Source organism: Aethalodelphis obliquidens, unplaced genomic scaffold (genome assembly GCF_003676395.1).
Source record: "Aethalodelphis obliquidens isolate GAN/ISIS:26980383/991018 unplaced genomic scaffold, ASM367639v1 scaffold3, whole genome shotgun sequence".
In the NCBI taxonomy this organism is placed as follows: domain Eukaryota; kingdom Metazoa; phylum Chordata; class Mammalia; order Artiodactyla; family Delphinidae; genus Aethalodelphis; species Aethalodelphis obliquidens.
In genome coordinates this window covers 26970663-26990556 of record NW_020837947.1, presented here as the reverse complement: position 1 = coordinate 26990556, position 19894 = coordinate 26970663, and the positions used below count along the sequence as shown (strand labels likewise).

The window sequence follows — 19894 nt, the reverse complement described above, 5'->3', positions numbered from 1 at the left end:
GCCCTGATCTGAGCAGATTCTCAAGCAGGTCAATGAATGATACAACCTGAGAAACAAGGTGGATGCCAGCCAGAAAAAAAACAAAAACAAAAACAATAACTGTGCTGGAACCAAGAAAAGTAGCACTGTGGGCAATTAAAACTTCTAATTAGAATAAAAGCTATAATCCCAGCACACCGTTTTGTCCTCCAGATTAAGATGCTTCATCTTTATGGCACTAGGAAGAATAAAAAGGACTATGGAAACTTTGTAAGTTACCAAAATGTTCACAGACCTATCTTCCAGGCAAATAGAAAGGAGCGCTGCTTCATTTGTTAGAATATTGCCAAGTTCATTACACTCAGCATTCATTAAATATCCCTTCCCACATAGCGCTCTCTTAAACAAGGTGAATGGAATCATTTTTCCCCTGTTATTTGGTGTAGGTTCCAGTGACATAAGTGGGTAGGAGGATTTACAGAGGAAAAGTGAATACACTTGGCAACGTTTTCAAACATTTGCTTGGATTTTGTTTTCTAGGAGATGTACGACTGAGGGGTCAGACGGGGGTTCCTGCTGAACGCCGCGGCTCCTACCCATTCATTGACTTCCGCCTCCTTAACAGTGAGTAATCAAGTGTACCTGGAAAGGAACAAATGTTTCCTTGAAAAAAAAATTCTCATTTCCCTCTGAACTTCAAAACCCTTGGAGGTCCGCCTTCCTTCCTCCATCTCTCCCTGCCCAGTTGCAAATTAACCCTTGGTCTTTAGATTTCCTTAGTAGTGAAGTCATTCGGGCCCTGCCCTACCTCACAGAGCTTCAATGAGGGTCCAGTGAAATCACGCCAGCTTTAGAAATGTAAATCTTGAAAACAGTGAAGCCTGACACGAGGAAGCTATTCCTTTCATTATCCAGGACATTCTCTCCACCTTCAGCCGGGACTAGACTAGAGGAGATTCTATTTTATTTTTAAAACCCCACAGGGTAACCTATTGTACAGCTGCCCTTAGTAACCATCCATTATCTAATTTTACTTGCTTTATCTAATCTAAGTCCTGAGGTCTGTTCTTGCATCCCTGGTAAAACGCTTCACCATGGCGAAGTCCTTTCAGCCTGCACTTGCTGCTGCTTCCTCCAGTATGACTACTTCAGAAGTTCATTTATTTCTAACTTTCCCCTTCATATACTATTCCTCCTTTGGAGATCTGCTCCACCTCTGATTTATAATTCTCTTAATTTCATGTTCCTTTGGAAACCCAAACCAGTACCAGTCACCCCTCCAGATTTCATGTCTTCTAACTGTCACAATCATCCTTCACTTGGGACTTGGGGGTGGGGAATGAAGAAAATGGATAAATTTCACAACTTGCTCCAAGGTTTTCGGTATGTGGTTCTCATAGCGCTTCTCATCCATAAATTTCAAAGTGCTGGGTTGTACCCACAAAATATTACTTTCCTTTGGCATAAACGAGTTCAACTCAAGAGGTAATTTGATTTACCTTGACCCCTGAAAATTACTAGGAGAAATTGCAACTTGCTATTTCTGATCCTTAGATCTGCCAAAGGCCAGTGAAAGATGGACGTGTGTATTTCTCCTGGTTTGTCCATCTCCCATATCACTGTGCAGTATCTGTTTTTTCAGCTCTTTCAGAGACACAGGGATTCGGAGTAACTCTTTTCATACTAGAGACAACTTCCCCCACCCAGACCCAAAAAAATGCATTTTAGAGGATACAGTCGAGTTCCTAGACTAATGCAATATTGGTTACAGCCTATGGGGAGCTCTGATGGTGTCTCTTACCCCGCCTTATAACCCTGAACGCGTTGTTCCAGCTACCCATGGAAGTTATCCTTTTGACAGCCCCTAGCCTGTATGGCTTTCCAGATCCCAGCCATATGGTCCCACCAAGCAGTGCGGGGATAAGCAAGGGTCCAATTCACTGTCTTATATAGACCAGGACTCTCAACGGCATCACATACCTAGGGTCAGAGGCAGAAAATAACCAAAAAGCCTCTTTTCAATAGTAAATGAGATGTTATATCATGGGTCCTAATATACGCCATGAACAAATTAGGAAAATAGGAGACATTTCTCCTTAAAATTCCAAGGTTCCAAATGATAAACTTTTTTTGTTTATCTTAGTGTTAATGAGCAACATCAACTACTAATGATAGTTATTCTTGCAGGTGGGATTATGGAATATTTAACTGTCTACATCTTAGGTTTCTGTAACACTTGGATTTTTTTTAATACTTTGTTTCACTTTTTAAGCTGAAAAAAACTGGAAATTATAAAAATTTGAAGAGAAACTCAATGCAGATAATACTTCGCTGTTATATTATTCACAACATAATATTAGACCATCTGTAAGCAGATGCCATCCTGTCATCCCTCTGCCGTAGGTCCTCCAGGAACTTCCTGGTACCTGGACTCAACCCTAGCCTCCTTCCCCTGACTCTCTGCCCTCCATCCCCATTTCACCTTGCCTGTGGCTCATGACCTCCCACCTGCCGAGTGAGTGTTGGCCATCCATCCTGCAATTCCCTTTCTCCTCTGCTCAGCACTCCACTCTGGATAACTCTTTCACTCGTATTTCTTTATCAGTAACATATGCTAAGGCAATAATAATTTGCCTTCACTGTACTTTGTTTTCTAAGTGGTCTCAATTTTTTTCCCTCTATACAGAAAACCACATCCCAAGATAGACTGCAAGATCCGAAAGGATATTCTCTTTAGAGTTATTGACATCTTAGTAACTCCTGTTAACTGACCAATTAAAGGGTCCCCTTGAAAAGATTATATTAAATAATTATAAATGTCAATCATCCTCTTCCTTTAACCAAACAAATCAGATAGAACTGAAGCCCTCCGAGATTTTTCCTTATTTGTGATACTACCCATTCCATTGTCTAGAACTAATGACATTACTGTGGTCACTCTCCACAGTTTCCTTAGTCTACAGTTAAAACAGATTGTCACCAAGTAGCAGCAGATGTGTGCATATCTATGTTATATAGAGTCACATAAGATATAATACATGTGTCACATCTCCTACTGCCTTATCATATACAGTCTACTTAATTCACTTTGATCTCTTTCATGTCCTTGCTGTGGTTTGCCTGAGTTGTTAGTGTGTGCTTTCTGCCTAAAGGGAAACATTTTAAATATAACTTTATAAAAAATTTGAAATAAACCCCTGAGAATATTTTGAGACTTCCTCCTAAAGCTTTTAGTTTTACCAGCTGATTCCAATTCTACGTGATAAGTGCCAAACTAAAGTGATTTTTAAATGTAATTTACCTTAATTTTGAGTCAGTTTTTTCCAAGAATAGGCACAGACACATTTTCCTCAGGTGCTTGCAGTTCTGCACACTCTCCCAAGGTAGAATCTCATCTAGGACTTTAAAAAAAAAAACGTTTTGTACGAAAAACTGAATCACCATAGCCTCTCGTCCCTGTGTCTGCATCCCTACAGCATTCCTCCTAAAAGGCTTTTTGAAACCTACATGGCTGCCATTCCCTGTCCAAAGTGTCCCTGATGGCTTGCCCTCTACCACCCACCTCAGCTATGCCTTGAATGGCTGAAACATGCCTAAGCAAAACGGTACACTAAGTAGTAAGACCCATTGTACTTCTCCATGGGCCCCACTAGCCACAGCCCCCAACCTGTCACTACAGGACAGGAGACATTCAGAATTCATATCTAAAATAACTTTCCTTCTATCAGAACACAGTCTCCTGATATTCAAACAGAGAACTAGAACAAGGATGGGCAAACGACAGCTCATGCGCCAAATCTGTGTCCCAACCCTGCCTGTTGTTGTCAACAAGATTTGATTGGAATGCAGCCATGCCTATCCATTTATATGTTGTCTACAGCTACTTTCACCCTACAACAGCAGAGTAGTTGCAACAAAGACCATATGGCCCGCAAAGCCCCAAATACTTAGTATATGGCCCTTTACAGAAAAAAGTTACCAATGTTTAAGTTAGATTTTTAATCAGGGTAAAAGAGTTTATGACATCAATATAGGCACATTTAGTCCAGTCTATTTTCCTTTGTTAATGTCATATTTTTTTTCTTTTCAATTCCCAGTGCCATCACGTTACATTAAGAATGGTCTCACATTAACAAAATTTACATGCAGTAGAAGTATAAACAGAAAGGGAAACTCTTGCTGATCCAGATTTTAAACTCCGCAAGTATAATTTCTAAACGCACACATTTTTCTTGCAAGAGGTGCTCCTTTCCCCATATTCTGTGAGGGCATAGTACTGCCATGCCCATGTGCCTGTCATCTACATTTAAGGTGACAATATATACCTGGTTTGCCGGAGATGGTCCTAATTTACACCTGTTGTCTAGGCATACCTATTAATAATGCCACTTTTCAACTCCCAAAACATCCTTATTTGGACAATAAATTACAAGGCCAATGGATTGTATGGTTTTTCCCCCAAAAAGTACTCTGAGACAACACCCCTCCTATGTCACATGCAATCTGAGAATAAAGATCAGAAAATCCTCCTCATAAGAAATTCATCCAGATCAATAGAAACGTGTGAGATAAAATTACTTGTTAATAGCCAGTTTCATGTCCTATTGATATTTCATACAATTTAGAAAAGAGGCATCTATGTGAATTTCTAGAAGCTTCTCTGGATAAGTAGCAGGAAACTGTGACTTCAGCACCATTGTGTGGGACACAGGAATTATAGACTTTTAAAGAAGAGAGTCATCTTTATCTCTAAGCATGGAGGGGCAGAACAGAACGTGAAAAAAAGGGTGACAGTTATTTTTAATCCACATGAGGTTCTAAAACAGAGAACTGGAGGAGGGCAGGAGGGATGGGAATGTAATGGCTCATCTTATCCCCATGCTGATTTCCTACATACTGACTTCATTTACTGACTTTGTTTGGGGGGAAACAAGAGAGGGGAAAATGTAGAGGAGTGTTCGGAGAGACGGGTGGCCAGAGATGAACATCGCAGAAGCAATTACAGTTTCTGCAGAGCAGGTGGCTCCAGTGACCCCTGCTACATCTCTGTCTCCTGGCTTAATATAATCAGGAGCCTGAGTAGATAATGACTAGGTGGAGATGTTCCCGTGGCAACCACTTCAGAGCAACACGATGTGATTTCCACACTGGCTCAGCAAAGGAAGTGACATACAAAACAAACATGCCCAGTGACTGTGGAGCTTGAGAGAAAGAAGGAGCATCAGCTGGAGGTTTTAGGGCACCAGATATCAGCTGCCACAGAGAGCCTGGAGCTCGAGACCAGCCCCGGGGCTGTGCAATAGTAGGTTAATTGGCTATTTGGCTTTTCCTGTCAGTTAATTTGCTAATCTTGATGTTTAAAGTTCTATTCCTCCAGATCTGCCTCTCCAGGCAGGGCCATTTTAAAAGCTGCACAAGCATGAGGTAATTTTAGTAGCACTACCAAAATATTTTCCTTTGATCATTATTTCCAACACAGAATATTTGCAAACATATATATATTGACCTTTTTATGAAGAATTGACCCAGAGACTCAAATGCTTTTTTTTTTAATGCTTTTTTAAAAGCTTCCATCTAAACACATTACACCCTGCAGAAATATAAAATACATTCACAAAATGAGTCACCCAAAAGCCACCCTGCATGTTACAAACCATCTGGTGCTAAGTGATATCCCCATCTTAAAGAGGAAGGGGCGGCAATTTGATTATAAACTCCATTTTCTAAGAGAGAATTCGTAGCAGATGGTAACAGCCTTTCAGTAATCTTCTAAAAGATAACTTTTTTTAAATTGAAGTATAGTTGATTTACAACATCATGTTAGTTTCAGGTGTATAGCACAGCGATTCAGATATAGATATAAATATAAATATACATACTATCTTCAGATTCTCTTCCATTATAGGTTATTACAAAATTCTGAGTATAGTTCCCTGTGCTACACAGAAGGTTCTGGTTGGTTATCTATTTTATATATAGTCGTGTGTATATGTTAATCCCAACCTCCTAATTTATCCCTCCCCTCACCCGCCCTTGAATGATAACTTTCAATGTTACCTGTGAGAGCCACACAAAATGTAAAGAACCTAAACTAAAATGTGACAGCTGAGATATCGTTTAGGGTGCAAACTTGCAAGTAATAGATGCATAAGTTCTGAAGACCTAATGCACAGCATAGTGATTTTAGTCAACAGTACTGTATTATATACTTCAAAGTTGCCAAGAGCTCTTAACTGTTCTCACCACAAAAAAGAAATGATAACTAGGTGAAGGAATAGAGGTGTTAACTGTCGCTACAGTGGTAATCATATTGTAATACATAAAGGTATCAAATCAACACGTTTGTATACCTTAGACTTACACAATGTTCTATGTCGTTATATCTCAAATTGTTTTAAAAAATAAAAATTTAAAAACAGAAAATAGACACTTCCCTGGCAGTCCAGTGGTTAGGACTCTGTGCTTCCATTGCAGGGGGCATGGGTTCGCTCCCGGGTCGTGGAACTAAGATCCCACATGCTGCACAGCGCAGCCAAAAATATATATATATAAAAACAGAAAATAAAATCAAAACATCCTTTAAAAAATGTTACTGTGATTTGAAAGGAGTCATGCTCAGAGGATGATATCCCACCAGCCCCAAACCCCGGCCCCCAGCCCTGTGCTCCCCAAACAGAGAAGGGAGGCGCTGGCTGGGATCAGCTCAGACTTCTCCAAGGTTAACGCCCCACAATTTCAAAGTTCAATATTTGCCTTCCTCTGGGAGAAAGGCAAGGCATTGGTTGTGGTTGTGGTTGTGATGCCTTCTGACTCACCTGGAACGTACTCCGTGAGGGGCACTCGGGGTTTCTGGCTGCAGGCTCCCAGCACTTCAGATGCGGAAGTGCCAGACCAGTAGGATGGTCAGCCACCGAAACGCCGCTGCACTGCAGAAGACAGACCTGATGGTGTCCGCACTGCTTCCCTCGCTCCCTGTCACCGTTTATCACTGGCCATCAGCGGACTACTTCTTAGGATAAGCAGTATGCCAGACCCCAAAGACACGAATATACGTGAGACATAACCACTGCCTTCAAGGAATTTACAGAGACATAAGCAAATACATTTTGATATGACTGACACATCTAATAATACATGTGTCTAGAATAAGAGTACACATAATACGAGAAACATATGTGTAAACGAGATTCGGAGGAGAGAGTGATCAACTTGGGGGAAGTTAAAGAAAGGAAGAATTAACTCTATCTTGGGAAATGAGAGAAGGCTTTCTGGAGGAACTAAAACATGAGCAGCTCTGAAACAACGATGATGTGAAGGAGGGCTGCACACAGAGGCCAGTGTTTAGGGCTTCAGGACCTAAGGAACCAGGAAAGAGTCGTCCACCCTTCTACTCCACTAGCTGTAAATGTTATTGGGGGATGCAATATTCAAGGAGGAGCCAGAGAAGTCAGGAGAGCTCATGCAGTAGCCCTGACTGTCTGAGGAAAACCATATTCAAAAAGAGTTTTCACCCTCTAAAGCCAGAACTGAAAATAGCCCTTGCCTTCTATTAACCTGGCTGACATCATTTAACAAATTGATTTTTTATCTGAGTGATGAAAAACAGAAAATTGAATCCGTGAGCCCAGTATTTCCTCTGGGCTGTTATCCACGCATTCACCAAACATTCGCTCTATGCCCAGCAGGCCGTGAGGCCAAGGTGCCGTGGGCCACACCAATAACCACTAGGCTGAGACAGCGTTTTACATGATGGCTGGCTCCTGTCTCCGATGACAATGGACTGGAGTCTGCCGGATGCACCAAACACAAATATCCAAATAATTCCTTTCCAGGCAACAAGGACTGGGGGGTGGTGGGATGGCACCTACTACATCCCTGGGCTGAAGATTCCGAGTGCTTAAAAGGAAACTTTGAGATATTCCTCTACCCTCAAAGAACTAACAACCCTATTAGATGGATAAGACAAATATACATTATACCAAGGACCATACAAGAGCATAAATGAACTAGTTCTTAAGTAAATGACACTGGACAGTAAATCAGAGACAAGAGAAGGCAGAGATTACTGAATTGCCCTGAGCAGGAGAACAGGACTTTATGGTCTCATGCTGAAATCTAAAAGATACAGCAGAGTGTTGGCTGGTTCAGGAGTTGCCTAGAAGCGAGACTGAGCTGACATATGGGAGATATTAAGCACTGAGTAGGAAGAAGGTCCAAAAAGTAGTAAAATACGTTGACTAGAGAGAAAATGAAAAGACTTGGAATGCCAAGATAAAGGATTTGAACTTGATTCATAAAGCAAAGAGGATCGCTAGAGAATTTTAAGAAAAACGTGAATTAAGTAGTGTTTCAGAAAATTAAGTCACATCCATATGTTAGGGGGAACAGACCCAATGAATCAAAAGGAATATAGTCAGGTGGCAGGCTATGATGGCAGTAGAAATAAAGTATAAATCCAGACATGATGTGGAGAAAAGGAGATAAAATGCTGATACTGAAGACTGGGCGTTCCAGGGGTTGGTCTGGTCATCTGAAAATCTGGAGGTTAGGTCAGCGGTGAGGAAAGTGGAGGGTGGTGGGGAAAGTATAGTGAGCTCAGTCAGGACAAGTTGTTTGCAGGAGAGTCAAGTGGAAATGTCCAGGAGAAAGGTGGAAATAAGGGATTGCAGTGCAGGGCAGAGAGGCCTGTTTTGGAAGCTCCACTTGGGAGTCACATCCGTCCATGAGCCATATGGCCAGAATAGGTATCACAAAACCAACGACTACTTTGTTCAGATGCTCCTAGAGTATTAGTTTAGAATAAGCTTGATTTAGCAAAGCACAAGACAGTTGACAAGAAAGCCCACAAGGAAGGAAGTTTCACCAGCAATTTCTTTTCCTCTGTGAGAAATAATTTAGACATCACAGTTCAGACACCTCTCCCCAACCCTCCCCTCATGGATTCTATTTGGTACAAACGTGGCTGCTTATATCAGAGCCCAGAGGGTTTGCTGACTCACCTGAACACAGCACAGAGAAATGGCAATTTTCTACTGCAGCATTTCCTTGAATAAAACCCTAACCCACCTGGAGTATTTCTGGCATAGTGGTGTCTTTGGATTTCTGGAGACAGTAAAATATAGAGGGAAGCAAGAGGAAGTCAAGTTTTTTTGACTGAAGTTTCCCTCTGAGTCACTGAGCTAGAATGACTTGTTTGTTAAATAAAATTAAATTCAACCTACCCAGAAGCAGTCACAGCCGATCTCTTGTGGCTTCATTAAATAAACAAAATGAGGGGTTATGTCCTCTGATTGCCACCCTACTCTCAAAGTTTCAGAAGATCTAAAAGACTCACCATGGTCCCCATTGAACTATATATGGAAAAATACAGTGTTTCCATCCTTAAAATCTTCTGTGTGTTTCCAAACTGAGATCTCACGGTTAACACACAAGATCAAGATCTTGATTTCTTTCTAACTAGCAAACCAGATTGCCTTGGGGCACCTGGGTGGTTTATTACTGATAAGTAACCTTAGGAGGGAGGGCAGTAGAACACATGCGGAGGAAAGGGGCAGCAATTACAGAGGAAAATCCCAAGGGAAGGTGGCCAATGTCACTGCACCTAACAACGGTCACCACAACAGCCTTAACCTAGGAGGTGCTTAACCCCAGGTCCAGGATGCAGGTGGCTGGCGGTGGAGCCCTCTCAGGCAAGGCTCCCCAAGGCCGAGAAGCACAGGAAGGCTGCTGCGAGCACTAGAAATAAGAGGCCTTCACACCCCCGCAGGCTGCTTCTCTGCCGGGTCCACCATGGCTGCCCACCTAGATCCCCGCACCCACTGAACCGCAGTCAGCAAAGGAGACTGGCAAAAAGACGATGAACTTGCAAGTCAGACCTGAGTTTCAATCTTACATATTTTGTGAGTGTGGGAAAGATGCTCAAACTACTTAATGTCCACACATATGGAAGGACATTGTAACATCAGACTCATTGGGTCATGGTGAGAGGTAAATGAGATCAATGTGTCCAGCAGCCCGTCTGGCTCCTAATAGGTCCTCAATAGATGTAGTTTAACTTTGGATGTACCTACTGCCTCTGCTGAGTATACGCCTACCTGGCCACCTCCTCCTAGGAGACATCTACATTCGTCCCTCCGTATCCACAGGGGATTGGCTTCAGGAGCCCTGGGCCACACGGATACCAAAATCGGCGAATGATCAAATCCCTTACAATCCGTCCTCCTCATCCGCGGATGCGGAACTCGCGGATACGAAACCTGCGGATAGGGAGAGCTGTCTGTCTGTCTTCACCGCTCGAGCTCTGGCCCAGCATTATGACCTTTGTGAAGGCTCCCTCAACCCTCCCAGCTAACTAATTATTCCCGCTTCTGTGCTCCCACCACATCTCCAAGAAAGTATCCATCACACTGTAACTGCAAACTCTTTGAACCTGAATCTCCAGATAGTATATTCTCAAAACATCCTGAGGTGATCTGATGCAGCAAACCTGGACCTTCTATGAGTATTTGGAAACCACTGACATAGGTCAGTTATGCCACACACATATCATATCAAATGATAATAATAATAGCCAAGATGTGTGGAGCCTTTAGGTTCCAGACATTGTATTACATACTTTGCACAGATCGGCTCATTTAATCCCCACAAGATCCCTATGAAATAGGCACTGCTATTTAAAATGAGGAAACTGAAGCCCAAAGAGGAGAAATAACTCTCCCAGGAAATAACTTGTTAGTCAGAATTCAAACCTCAAAAATACAATGCCAGAGCACAAGTGCTTAACCATCCTGGACTATAATTCTTCTTTATATATGGATTTTCATATTCAAAGGCAATACATGTATGCCATACATTCCTTTTAAGTGCCAGTTACTCATATGAAGTATTTTTCTTACATTATAATCATTATTTTCTTTTTATAGTACATTTAGACAATTCCCTTTTTGGTATGAAATGCTTCAATATCATTGAACAAATGTTTCTATAACTTAACAAGAAATGTGTAATTATACACCTAAATACTAGATTTTGCAACTTTTCAACTGTTTTTCAATATTCCTACTGTTCTGGCAGACAGTGCCGAGTGACAAATTGCTCATTTCATCACCCGACCTTGTGTTCTTTGATAAGAAAGAGAAGGGTGTGGTGGTGACAGCTGAGGACACTTGTCAACTGTCCCCACAAAGAAGGAAATGGAATCACTATTGTGACAAATTTAAGTCAGATTTGAGGCTGCCACCGGTTGCTTTAATTTTTCTCCAGGGGGAGTTGGTTATTTCCTGTCATGCAAACTGCATCGTTGAAAGACAGTTTCTCAAAATGTTTATAATACATGAAGTAAAAAGAAGCAGGATACAAATCGCGTAACTTAAAAGAAGATCTCAGTTATGTTTTTAAAAATACACCAGAATTTTAACAGGAATTATTTCTAGATGATTATTATTTCCCTCTTTTCTTTTTTTCTATTTGTTATATCATAAGCATTTATTCCTTTTATATTCAGAAAAAAAATGAAATTTTATTGAAAAGAAAAAAACTCAATGTTGACCAGAAATAGAATCTTTACCTTTTTTCCTAAATAAAATAATATCAGCACACAGCAAACGAAGTTGCAGCCATGGTCCAGAAAACATTATTTACTGGGCTATCTTGGAAAACTGATTGGAAGTTGTGAGGTTGGGTAGTTATCGAAGCCACGTATGGTACTTCACAATGATGGCTTGTCCTTTAAAGATGGTTTATTCCAAAGAACATGAAACCAAACTTCTAATTCACATTTAAACAGCACTTTACATTTGACAAAGCTTTTAAATGAAGGCACTCAAGAGATCTTTCAGCCCTGTTTTTCAGTTTTACAAGCAAAAAAAACAACCAGCAAAACAACAGAGAGGCCAAGTGACTCACTGCAAGGTAATGAAAGAGTAAGGATTCAGGCCTTTTGACATTGTTTTTCCACACAGTCACACGGCCTTCCTTATTTAAACGTCAACTTAAAGATATAAAATAACTTTTACCACTTGTGATGAGAGGAAAGATAAAACAAGGATTCTCCCTGAAGCTGGTGGGAGCCAGCTGCCTGGGTTACGATTCCGGCAGCAGCGGCTTCCCAGACCTCTCTGTGCTCCAGCTTCCTGGGCCGGAAAAGGATTGAAGAGTACAGACCTCATAGGATTATTGTGAAAAGTAATGGGTAAATGTGTGTAAAGTGCTAGCGCAGGTCCTCAATAACTGTGGGCTTTTATTATTACGGTTATTCATACTTCTGTTTCTCTATGACCATATGTAGAAGTGCTTTGTGGGAAGAGTATACAATACATAACACATTTGACTTATACTGAAGGCAGTGATTCACTAACCCTCTTCAGTTTTTCATTCTTTCACTTATTCGTTCTTTCAACAAATATTTATGGAGCTTCCCCCTGCAATGCCAGACACATCTCTTTCCCAAGTACGTTTCTAAATAAAGTGGTAGAGAGAAAATGGTAGCTGGAAACATGGGACTGGAAGTATTTTGGTTTTGTTTTTGCAAGACATTGAAGCATAATGAAATTATGGTGAGAAAGATCTAGTTGAGAAAAAACAATGGAATATATGAGAGAGAAAAGTCATAACTGGGAGTTGTTATTTAGGGAGGGGGAAATTCCCCCTCTACCCCTCTTGAGTTCTTGTGGAGAGACAAATAGTAACATGGACACAAGACAGATGAAAAGGAGAAAAAGAAACAAATTTTAATTCATGTGCATGAAGGACTCATAGAAATGGAACCTAAGAAGTGGCCAAAGCAGGCTACTTTTATACTTTTTTACACAGAATAAATTTGTGAGGAATTGACAGGATGAAGAAACTTAGGTTTGAGGTGCCCAGTTAGTGAAGAAACTAAACAGAGTTCGGGCTTGTAAATTAGAAGAAGAAATAAGGTTTGTTTATGCAAGCGTCTCAGCCCAAATTCCCAGTCGTCCATGATCAGGGTGTCCGTCTACCTCCAGATACAAGGAGTGCACCTTTCAGGTGAGAGGTTGATTTCCTGCTTTCAGGGCGACAGAGAGGAAAATCAGAGCATCCCTCTTACATTGGCCGTTTCTTAAGTAATTTTAATTCAAAATAATCAATATGCCATTGAGGCATATTTTGGGGTGACCTGCCTGGGGCCCCAACAGAGCAAAATGTCCTGGAAACATAGTAGGGGGACTGGCCTTAGAAAAGGAGGCAGCTCATCTAATAGAATGGACAGAACGAAGACAAGAATGTCTGCAGAGTAGGAGGTTTTATAGGTTTTGTAGCAAAATGGTAAGGAATGTCCCACCTAGTGACTTTCAATCTCTCCATGAAGTAGGAAGCAAGGTGGAGGGTGGTAGAGACAGGGCACTGGAGGACCCTCTTAGCTTGACGGCCATGCATTTGTGGCCCAGAGAGAGAGTTCTGTGCTCCACCTGGCCACCAGCACTCAGCGTCTGCTGGACCACAGCTGTGGTGCCACTAAAAGGAAAATTCCAGCAACAACATGGTGGCCTGGCCCCACCTGGGACAGCTAAGTCGGTGTCATTGCTTTCCCGTTTTCTCAGTGTGGACCATTATAGATAAGCTTGTCACAGTATAGATAAGCTTGTCACCATTCCTGCCCCGCCCCCGCTCTCCCACATCTCCCACAGTGCAAAACTGAAAACAAAAGAAAATGATAACCTCCTGTCAAAGACTCCTCTCTTCTTTCTTGGGCTTACTTGTGCTCTGTGGGTAATATAATCTGTAAGGAATGTCGATGAAAATAAGTTTTACTTCTGTCTCCAGTGTCTCTGCCCTGCACACCCACCCCGTGACCACCCACAGGAGCCAATTCATCACATGAAGACAGCTGTGGCAGCAGCTAGTTTATGTCTAGGCGGGGGTTGGGAGACGTTTCCTCCTTGCTCTTCTTCCCCCAGTGGCTGTGGATTCTGTGGCAACGTGAAGATTTCTAGCACCTTCTCTCCCAAGAGTCACCAAGAATCAGTCAAGTAGAACAAACTTAACCTTAGTGTAGATTGCAAGCCCTAGTACCCCCCTTCCCTCTCCCGCCTACCATTTTTTGACAATCCTTGCCAAGTGAAAAAGCAAAGTCCCCCCATCTCCTCTCTTCTTCTTTTCTCATTCTTTCCTTTTGTGCCTTAGCAGATTTGCTTTGCTTTCTATTTTGGAGACAATTCTTGGTAAAGACCAGGAAACTAAAAATCCACCCAAAACACCTTCTCCTTGGAAGACCTGGAGTAAATCTCTCTCTCTCTCTCTTTTAAGAAGAAAAGGTAAACTAAACAATTCATATTTATCGAGAATATACTGAGTGCCAGGATATGAGCTACAGGAGATAAAAGATAAACAAAACATTTGGGGAAAGGCTGGTACACAACTCAGACAAACACCAGCGAAATTAACACCAGATAAACTGACAGGTGCCAAGGAGGCTCCCATGGAGAGAGCATTAGTCATTCTAGTGAAGGACCTCATGGAGGGGTTGGCATTGGTACTTGGACAACAGTTGGATTTTTATAAGTAGAAATTTTTTAAAGTGCATTCAAAAGAAAGACCAGAGGTGGGGAAAAGCTGGGTTCATTCAAAAGCTGAGTGCCTTCAAATCCTAGAGTGAATGTGCAGTGCTGAAGGGAGAGAGCTGCACAGTTGGAGGGAATGTAATCAGAATTGATGTAAAATTAGGCTGAACTTTTACTAAACCATGGGGATTGTTTAGAACTATACCAGGGGCTGTCTTGAATATCAGTTTGTCATTTACTCTGTAAAAAATAAAATGGAGACTCACTGAAGGCTTGTGTGTAAAGAAAAATACGTTTTCTCCTCCCTTGTTCCTTGCACAGCAAGTGGTTGCTTCTTTTTAATATTAAAACTAAGCTACAAAGGAATGGCCAGTGATTCCCGGCTGTACAATGAAAGTGCATTCTGTACCACTTCAACACCTTTAGTCCGATCTCGTATACCTAAGGGCAAGACTCCTTTAATGACATGCTTTATAAAAACCCCACATACTGCTCTTGATGTCCAATTCTATTTCAAATTGTTACATAGAAAGTCTAGGATCTCAATCTGATATCAATATAAAATGTATCATTATAACTCAAATTAGCTGATATTTATTGAGAGGGTTCAATGTGCTAAGCACTTTTTTTTTTTTTTTTTTTTTTGCGGTACTTGGGCCTCTCACTGTTGTGGCCTCTCCCATTGCGGAGCACAGGCTCCGGACGCGCAGGCTCAGCGGCCATGGCTCACGGGCCCAGCCGCTCCACGGCATGTGGGATCTTCCTGGCCTGGGGCACGAACCCACGTCCCCTGCATCGGCAGGCGGACTCTCAACCACTGTGCCACCAGGGAAGCCCCTAAACACTTTTTATGTATAACCTTTTTTATCCCTCTTAACAATGTGGTAGGTTCTGTTAATTATTATTATCTTCAATTGACATGAGGCAGTGGAGGCACCAAGAAGATGCAGAAGTCCACATAGCTGTATGGGACACAGTCAGGTTGCAAAGCCACACAGTAGATTCTAGGGATCATCCCCCATAACCCTCTGCTGGAAGGCTCCCCACCACACGCCCTGATGACGATGGCATCCTCCTTAGGCAGGTCTCCAGACACACTAAGGCTGCTGGGATCCTCTTTTTCATTGATTTATTCACTAAATAGATATGTATTGAGCACCTACTCTGTCAGGCAGTGTTCTAAGGGCTTAGCTCTGACAGTGGAAAGGAAACAAACAACAAACTTCCTTCTTTTAAAGGACCTCTTGTCTTAGAGTATTTTCTCTACTACATTTGTCCCTCTTGATTATAGCAACAATTATTTAAGGGGAAATATTAGGTCTCCAAAATGTAAACACTATTCTTGATACCCCTGCCAAAGCATCTTAATCTTCATGTAAAAAATTAGTTTCAAAGACAAATAAATGATAATACCTCAGAGGGAAATGTTTTAAAAGATAAGTGTTTATCAATATATTGAAAGACAAGCATATTCTAGTCAGTTGAATATTCTCTTAATTGGGAATTGCCAAACACAAATAACCTGTTTTGAAAGAATTATAATAGAACCAAAAATTCCTAAAACAAAAGCTATTTGAGATGTAACTTTTAGTTTTTCTTCAGTGACTCATGACTTCTCAGAATCTTAGAATTCTTCAGAGTCAATTATTTTTAATAGCAATTATTACCTGGAACTTCAAAACAATCTTTGTGAAGACTTTAGCTTTCTTATGTGTAAACTTCCCATTTGCTGAACTTGCACAGGCTAGTGGTACCACCTGAGACTTTGAAAATAATCTAAAGCAGTGGGTTTTTATTTCAGCTGTTTGGAAATGACTAACAGAGTAATACAATGGATGAATTTCATCTAACATTAATAGTTGGGTAAGTAAAAAGCACCCACTGTATGGAAATTAGTAAGACATGTCACTATAGTCTTATGACAGGAATGTTCTCTTAGAGTATTTTTGAGCTACCTATTTAACAGCTCTTACCACCTTAAATCACCCATTGGTATTATGTTTTAAGTGTTTTAAATAGAGAAGATGAAGAGAAGGCACATTATACTCCTTTAAATGATAATTAACAGGCTCTGATAACCATTTACCAATGATATTAATGGCATGAATATTAAGGAAGGGTGACTCAAGGTGATTTAAGGACAATTTAAATTGCATATGAAAGATGAAAACTTGAGCTGAAGTATTAAGGAATTCTTAAATTCCATTTCTTACATTGTGGAGTGGAATTTTAAATCAGGATGAGACATATGTGCAAAGCATCAACAAAATAATATATATATATTTTTTAATTGAAGTATAGTTGATTTACAATGTCACGTTAATTTCAGGTATACAGCACAGTAATTCAGATATATATATATATATATATATATATATATATATATTCTTTTTCAGATTCTTTTTCCTTATAGGTTATTATAAATTATCAAGTATAGTTCCTTGTGCTATACAGTAGGTCCTTGTTGGTTACCTCTTTTCTATATAGTAGTGTGTGTATGTTAATTCCAAACTCCTAATTTATCCCTCCCCCACTTTCCCCTTTGGTAACCATAAGTTTGTTTTCTATGTCTGTGGGTCTATTTTTGTTTTGTAAATAAGTTCATTTGTATCTTTTTTTTAGATTCCACATATAAGCAGTATCATATGACATTTGTCTTTCTCTGTCTGGTTTACTTCACTTAATATGATAATCTCTAGGTCATCCATGTTTCTGCAGATGGCATTATTTCATTCTTTTTTATGGCTGAGTAATATTCCATTGTGTGTGTGTGTGTGTGTGTGTGTGTGTGTGTGTGTGTGTGTGTGTGTATATACCACATCTTCTTTATCCATTCATCTGTTGATGGATGTTTAGGTTGCTTTTATGTCTTGGCTGTTGTAAATAGTGCTGCAGTGAACATTGGGGTGCATGTATTTTTTCAAATTATAGTTTTCTCTGGATATATGACCAGAAGTGGGATTGCAGGATCATATGGTAACTCTATTTTTAGCTTTTTAAGGAACCTCCATACTGTTCTCCATAGTGACTGCGCCAACTTACATTCCCACCAACAGTGCAAGAGGGTTCCTTTTTCTCCACACCCTCTCCAGCATTTATTGTTTGTAGACTTTTTGCTGATGGCCAATCTGACCATCATCAAAAAGTGATACTTCATTGTAGTTTGGATTTGCATTTCTCTAATAATTAGTGAGGTTGAGCATTTTTTCATGTGCCTATTGGCCATCTGTATGTCTTCTTTGGAGAAATGTCTACTTAGATCTTTTGCCCATGTTTTGATTGGGTTGTTTGTTTTTTTGGTACTGAACTGTATGAGTTCAACAAAATAGTATATTGTTAAAAGAACATGAAACAAAAGAACATTAAAATCACTTTGCTGTATAAAATTATGCCAAATGACAGTATCATGTGTGCACATCCCCTGATGCCAAACTTAGTCTTCCTTCTTGGAACTAATGAAAATCAATTTTGCTTTTATTCCCATCTTATGTCAATAAAATATAAGCTACACAAGGAAAGAAACTTTATCTTGTTCACTGCTGTATCCTAGTGCCCAGAACAATGCTTTGCACGTGGTAGGGGCTTGACAAATATTTGTTGAATGAATAAATATATTATTTAAAGTGTTTATTCAAAAAGACTTGTTACTATGGATGGCATATTCTATTTTTACTAAAGTTAATTTGTACATAATATGCTGACAACAGTGGCTGAAGGTTTGCCTTGTTACAAGAAGTTTTTCAAATAAGAGTTCAGTAAAGAGTATTTTCATGAAGACTAGCAACATTATGTGGTACAGCTACCATATTACATATATTCCATTCTAAAGTATTCGTATTTGTCACACAGCATTAATACTTGAAATGCAATATATAGGATATATCTTAGCAAAAGGAACATATGTTCTTTGTAAGGAATAAAGAAAATTAAAACATACGACTGGGGCTTCCCTGGTGGCGCAGTGGTTGAGAGTCCGCCTGCCGATGCAGGGGACACGGGTTCGTGCCCCGGTCCAGGAGGATCCCACATGCCGCGGAGCGGCTGGGCCCGTGAGCCATGGCCGCTGAGCCTGCGCGTCCGGAGCCTGTGCTCCACAACGGGAGAGGCCACAACAGTGAGAGGCCCGCGTACCACAAAAAAAACACAAACATATGACTGAATCATCCTTTGCCCTTAAGCTGTATTTTCAAGCCTATAGCCTTCGTTAGTATGTATCATTTATAGCACCATTTCCCAAAGTGTGATGTACATACCAAAGGGTACACAAGAAGATCTTCTTGTTACAGGAAGATCTTTTCCTTTAATAGTTACATATTTATTTTAATGTACTAGGGAAAATGTAACTAGCATATCAAATCTATTTTTTATTGATACCAAATTAATACAAGATACACTTAAGTAAAAATGAACTCACTTGATTTAAAGAAAGGTACTAGGTACACAGTGGTGTAAGTAGATATGGTAAAGACCATAATAATGGCTGGTGGATGAATGAAACTGGGGGAGACTCTGACTTTAGCTCTTGCGTGGAGCAAGACACATCCTGCATCCTTATGAGGACCGTCTTACAAGACTGAAGTCTGTTGCTTTACCACCTTCACCAGCTAAGTTTTTATATGGTAGAATGGCTTTTAACCTTCTCAGACTCAGTGCTTCCATTTTATAGCACATAATTTATAATGTCCTCCTATACTATCTTGAAACGAAATCTGTAACCTACTTGTTCACGTAAGTTCAAAAAAAAATCAATCTAAGGTCCTGGCTGTATTAGAAAGCAAAAGTACAATACAAGCAACATGTGACTTAAATCATGTTTTCAATATGTAAATCCTTGGGGATAATCACCTTAGAAGGCACAATGATGTAGTTAAATACTGCATCTCCATGCAGAATCGCTGTGAATGACAGCTCCTACTACAGACTGGTGCAAGGGTGTTACGTAGGTAACGCAATCCAACATCATAAGCAGTTTTGCCACTGGTGATTTCCCAAGATGGAGAACAACTTCTGATAGAGTCCTGCCCACCACCCCTCCCTGCCAAAATTCCATTCCTCCCTTAATTTGCATAGTAGTTGCATTCCTGAAAAAGGAATATTAAACTTTGCAAAAGAATATTTTGTGCTTGTATGTAAAACAAGGAAACAGGATTAGGTTCCAGGTTCAGATAATTATAAACAGACTTTTCACCTACATGAATACCTGAGTGGCCGTTGAAAAGTTGGAACAAGATACAGGACAACTCTTTGATGTGTGGAACTATCCCACACCCTTCAGCACATCCAGTGTTCCTGGCTCCCTACCACTGAATTCCGTTCAGGCTCTTTCTGTCGTTGTGGTGACCAAAAATGCCCCCAACATTTCCCAAGTGCCTCCCACGCTGATCTCATAAATC

At 40.5% G+C, this 19894-nt stretch overlaps 2 protein-coding genes across 9 annotated transcripts in view; one reads left to right on the top strand and one right to left on the bottom strand.

Moving 5' to 3' along the window:
- MTFR2 (mitochondrial fission regulator 2) overlaps nucleotides 1-19894 on the bottom strand; it is a 228074-nt gene that overhangs the window by 93414 nt on the left and 114766 nt on the right. The window lies entirely within an intron of this gene.
- Nucleotides 1-19894, top strand: part of PDE7B (phosphodiesterase 7B) — a 367442-nt gene that overhangs the window by 282506 nt on the left and 65042 nt on the right. For all 6 annotated transcript variants that reach the window (XR_003428420.1, XM_027085677.1, XM_027085669.1 and 3 more), the window contains one exon: nucleotides 520-603. Coding sequence is in view for 5 of the 6 variants with exons in the window: in XM_027085677.1 (XP_026941478.1) it covers nucleotides 520-603 (84 nt within the window). In the remaining variant the exon portion in view is untranslated. The remainder of the gene's footprint in view (nucleotides 1-519; nucleotides 604-19894) is intronic.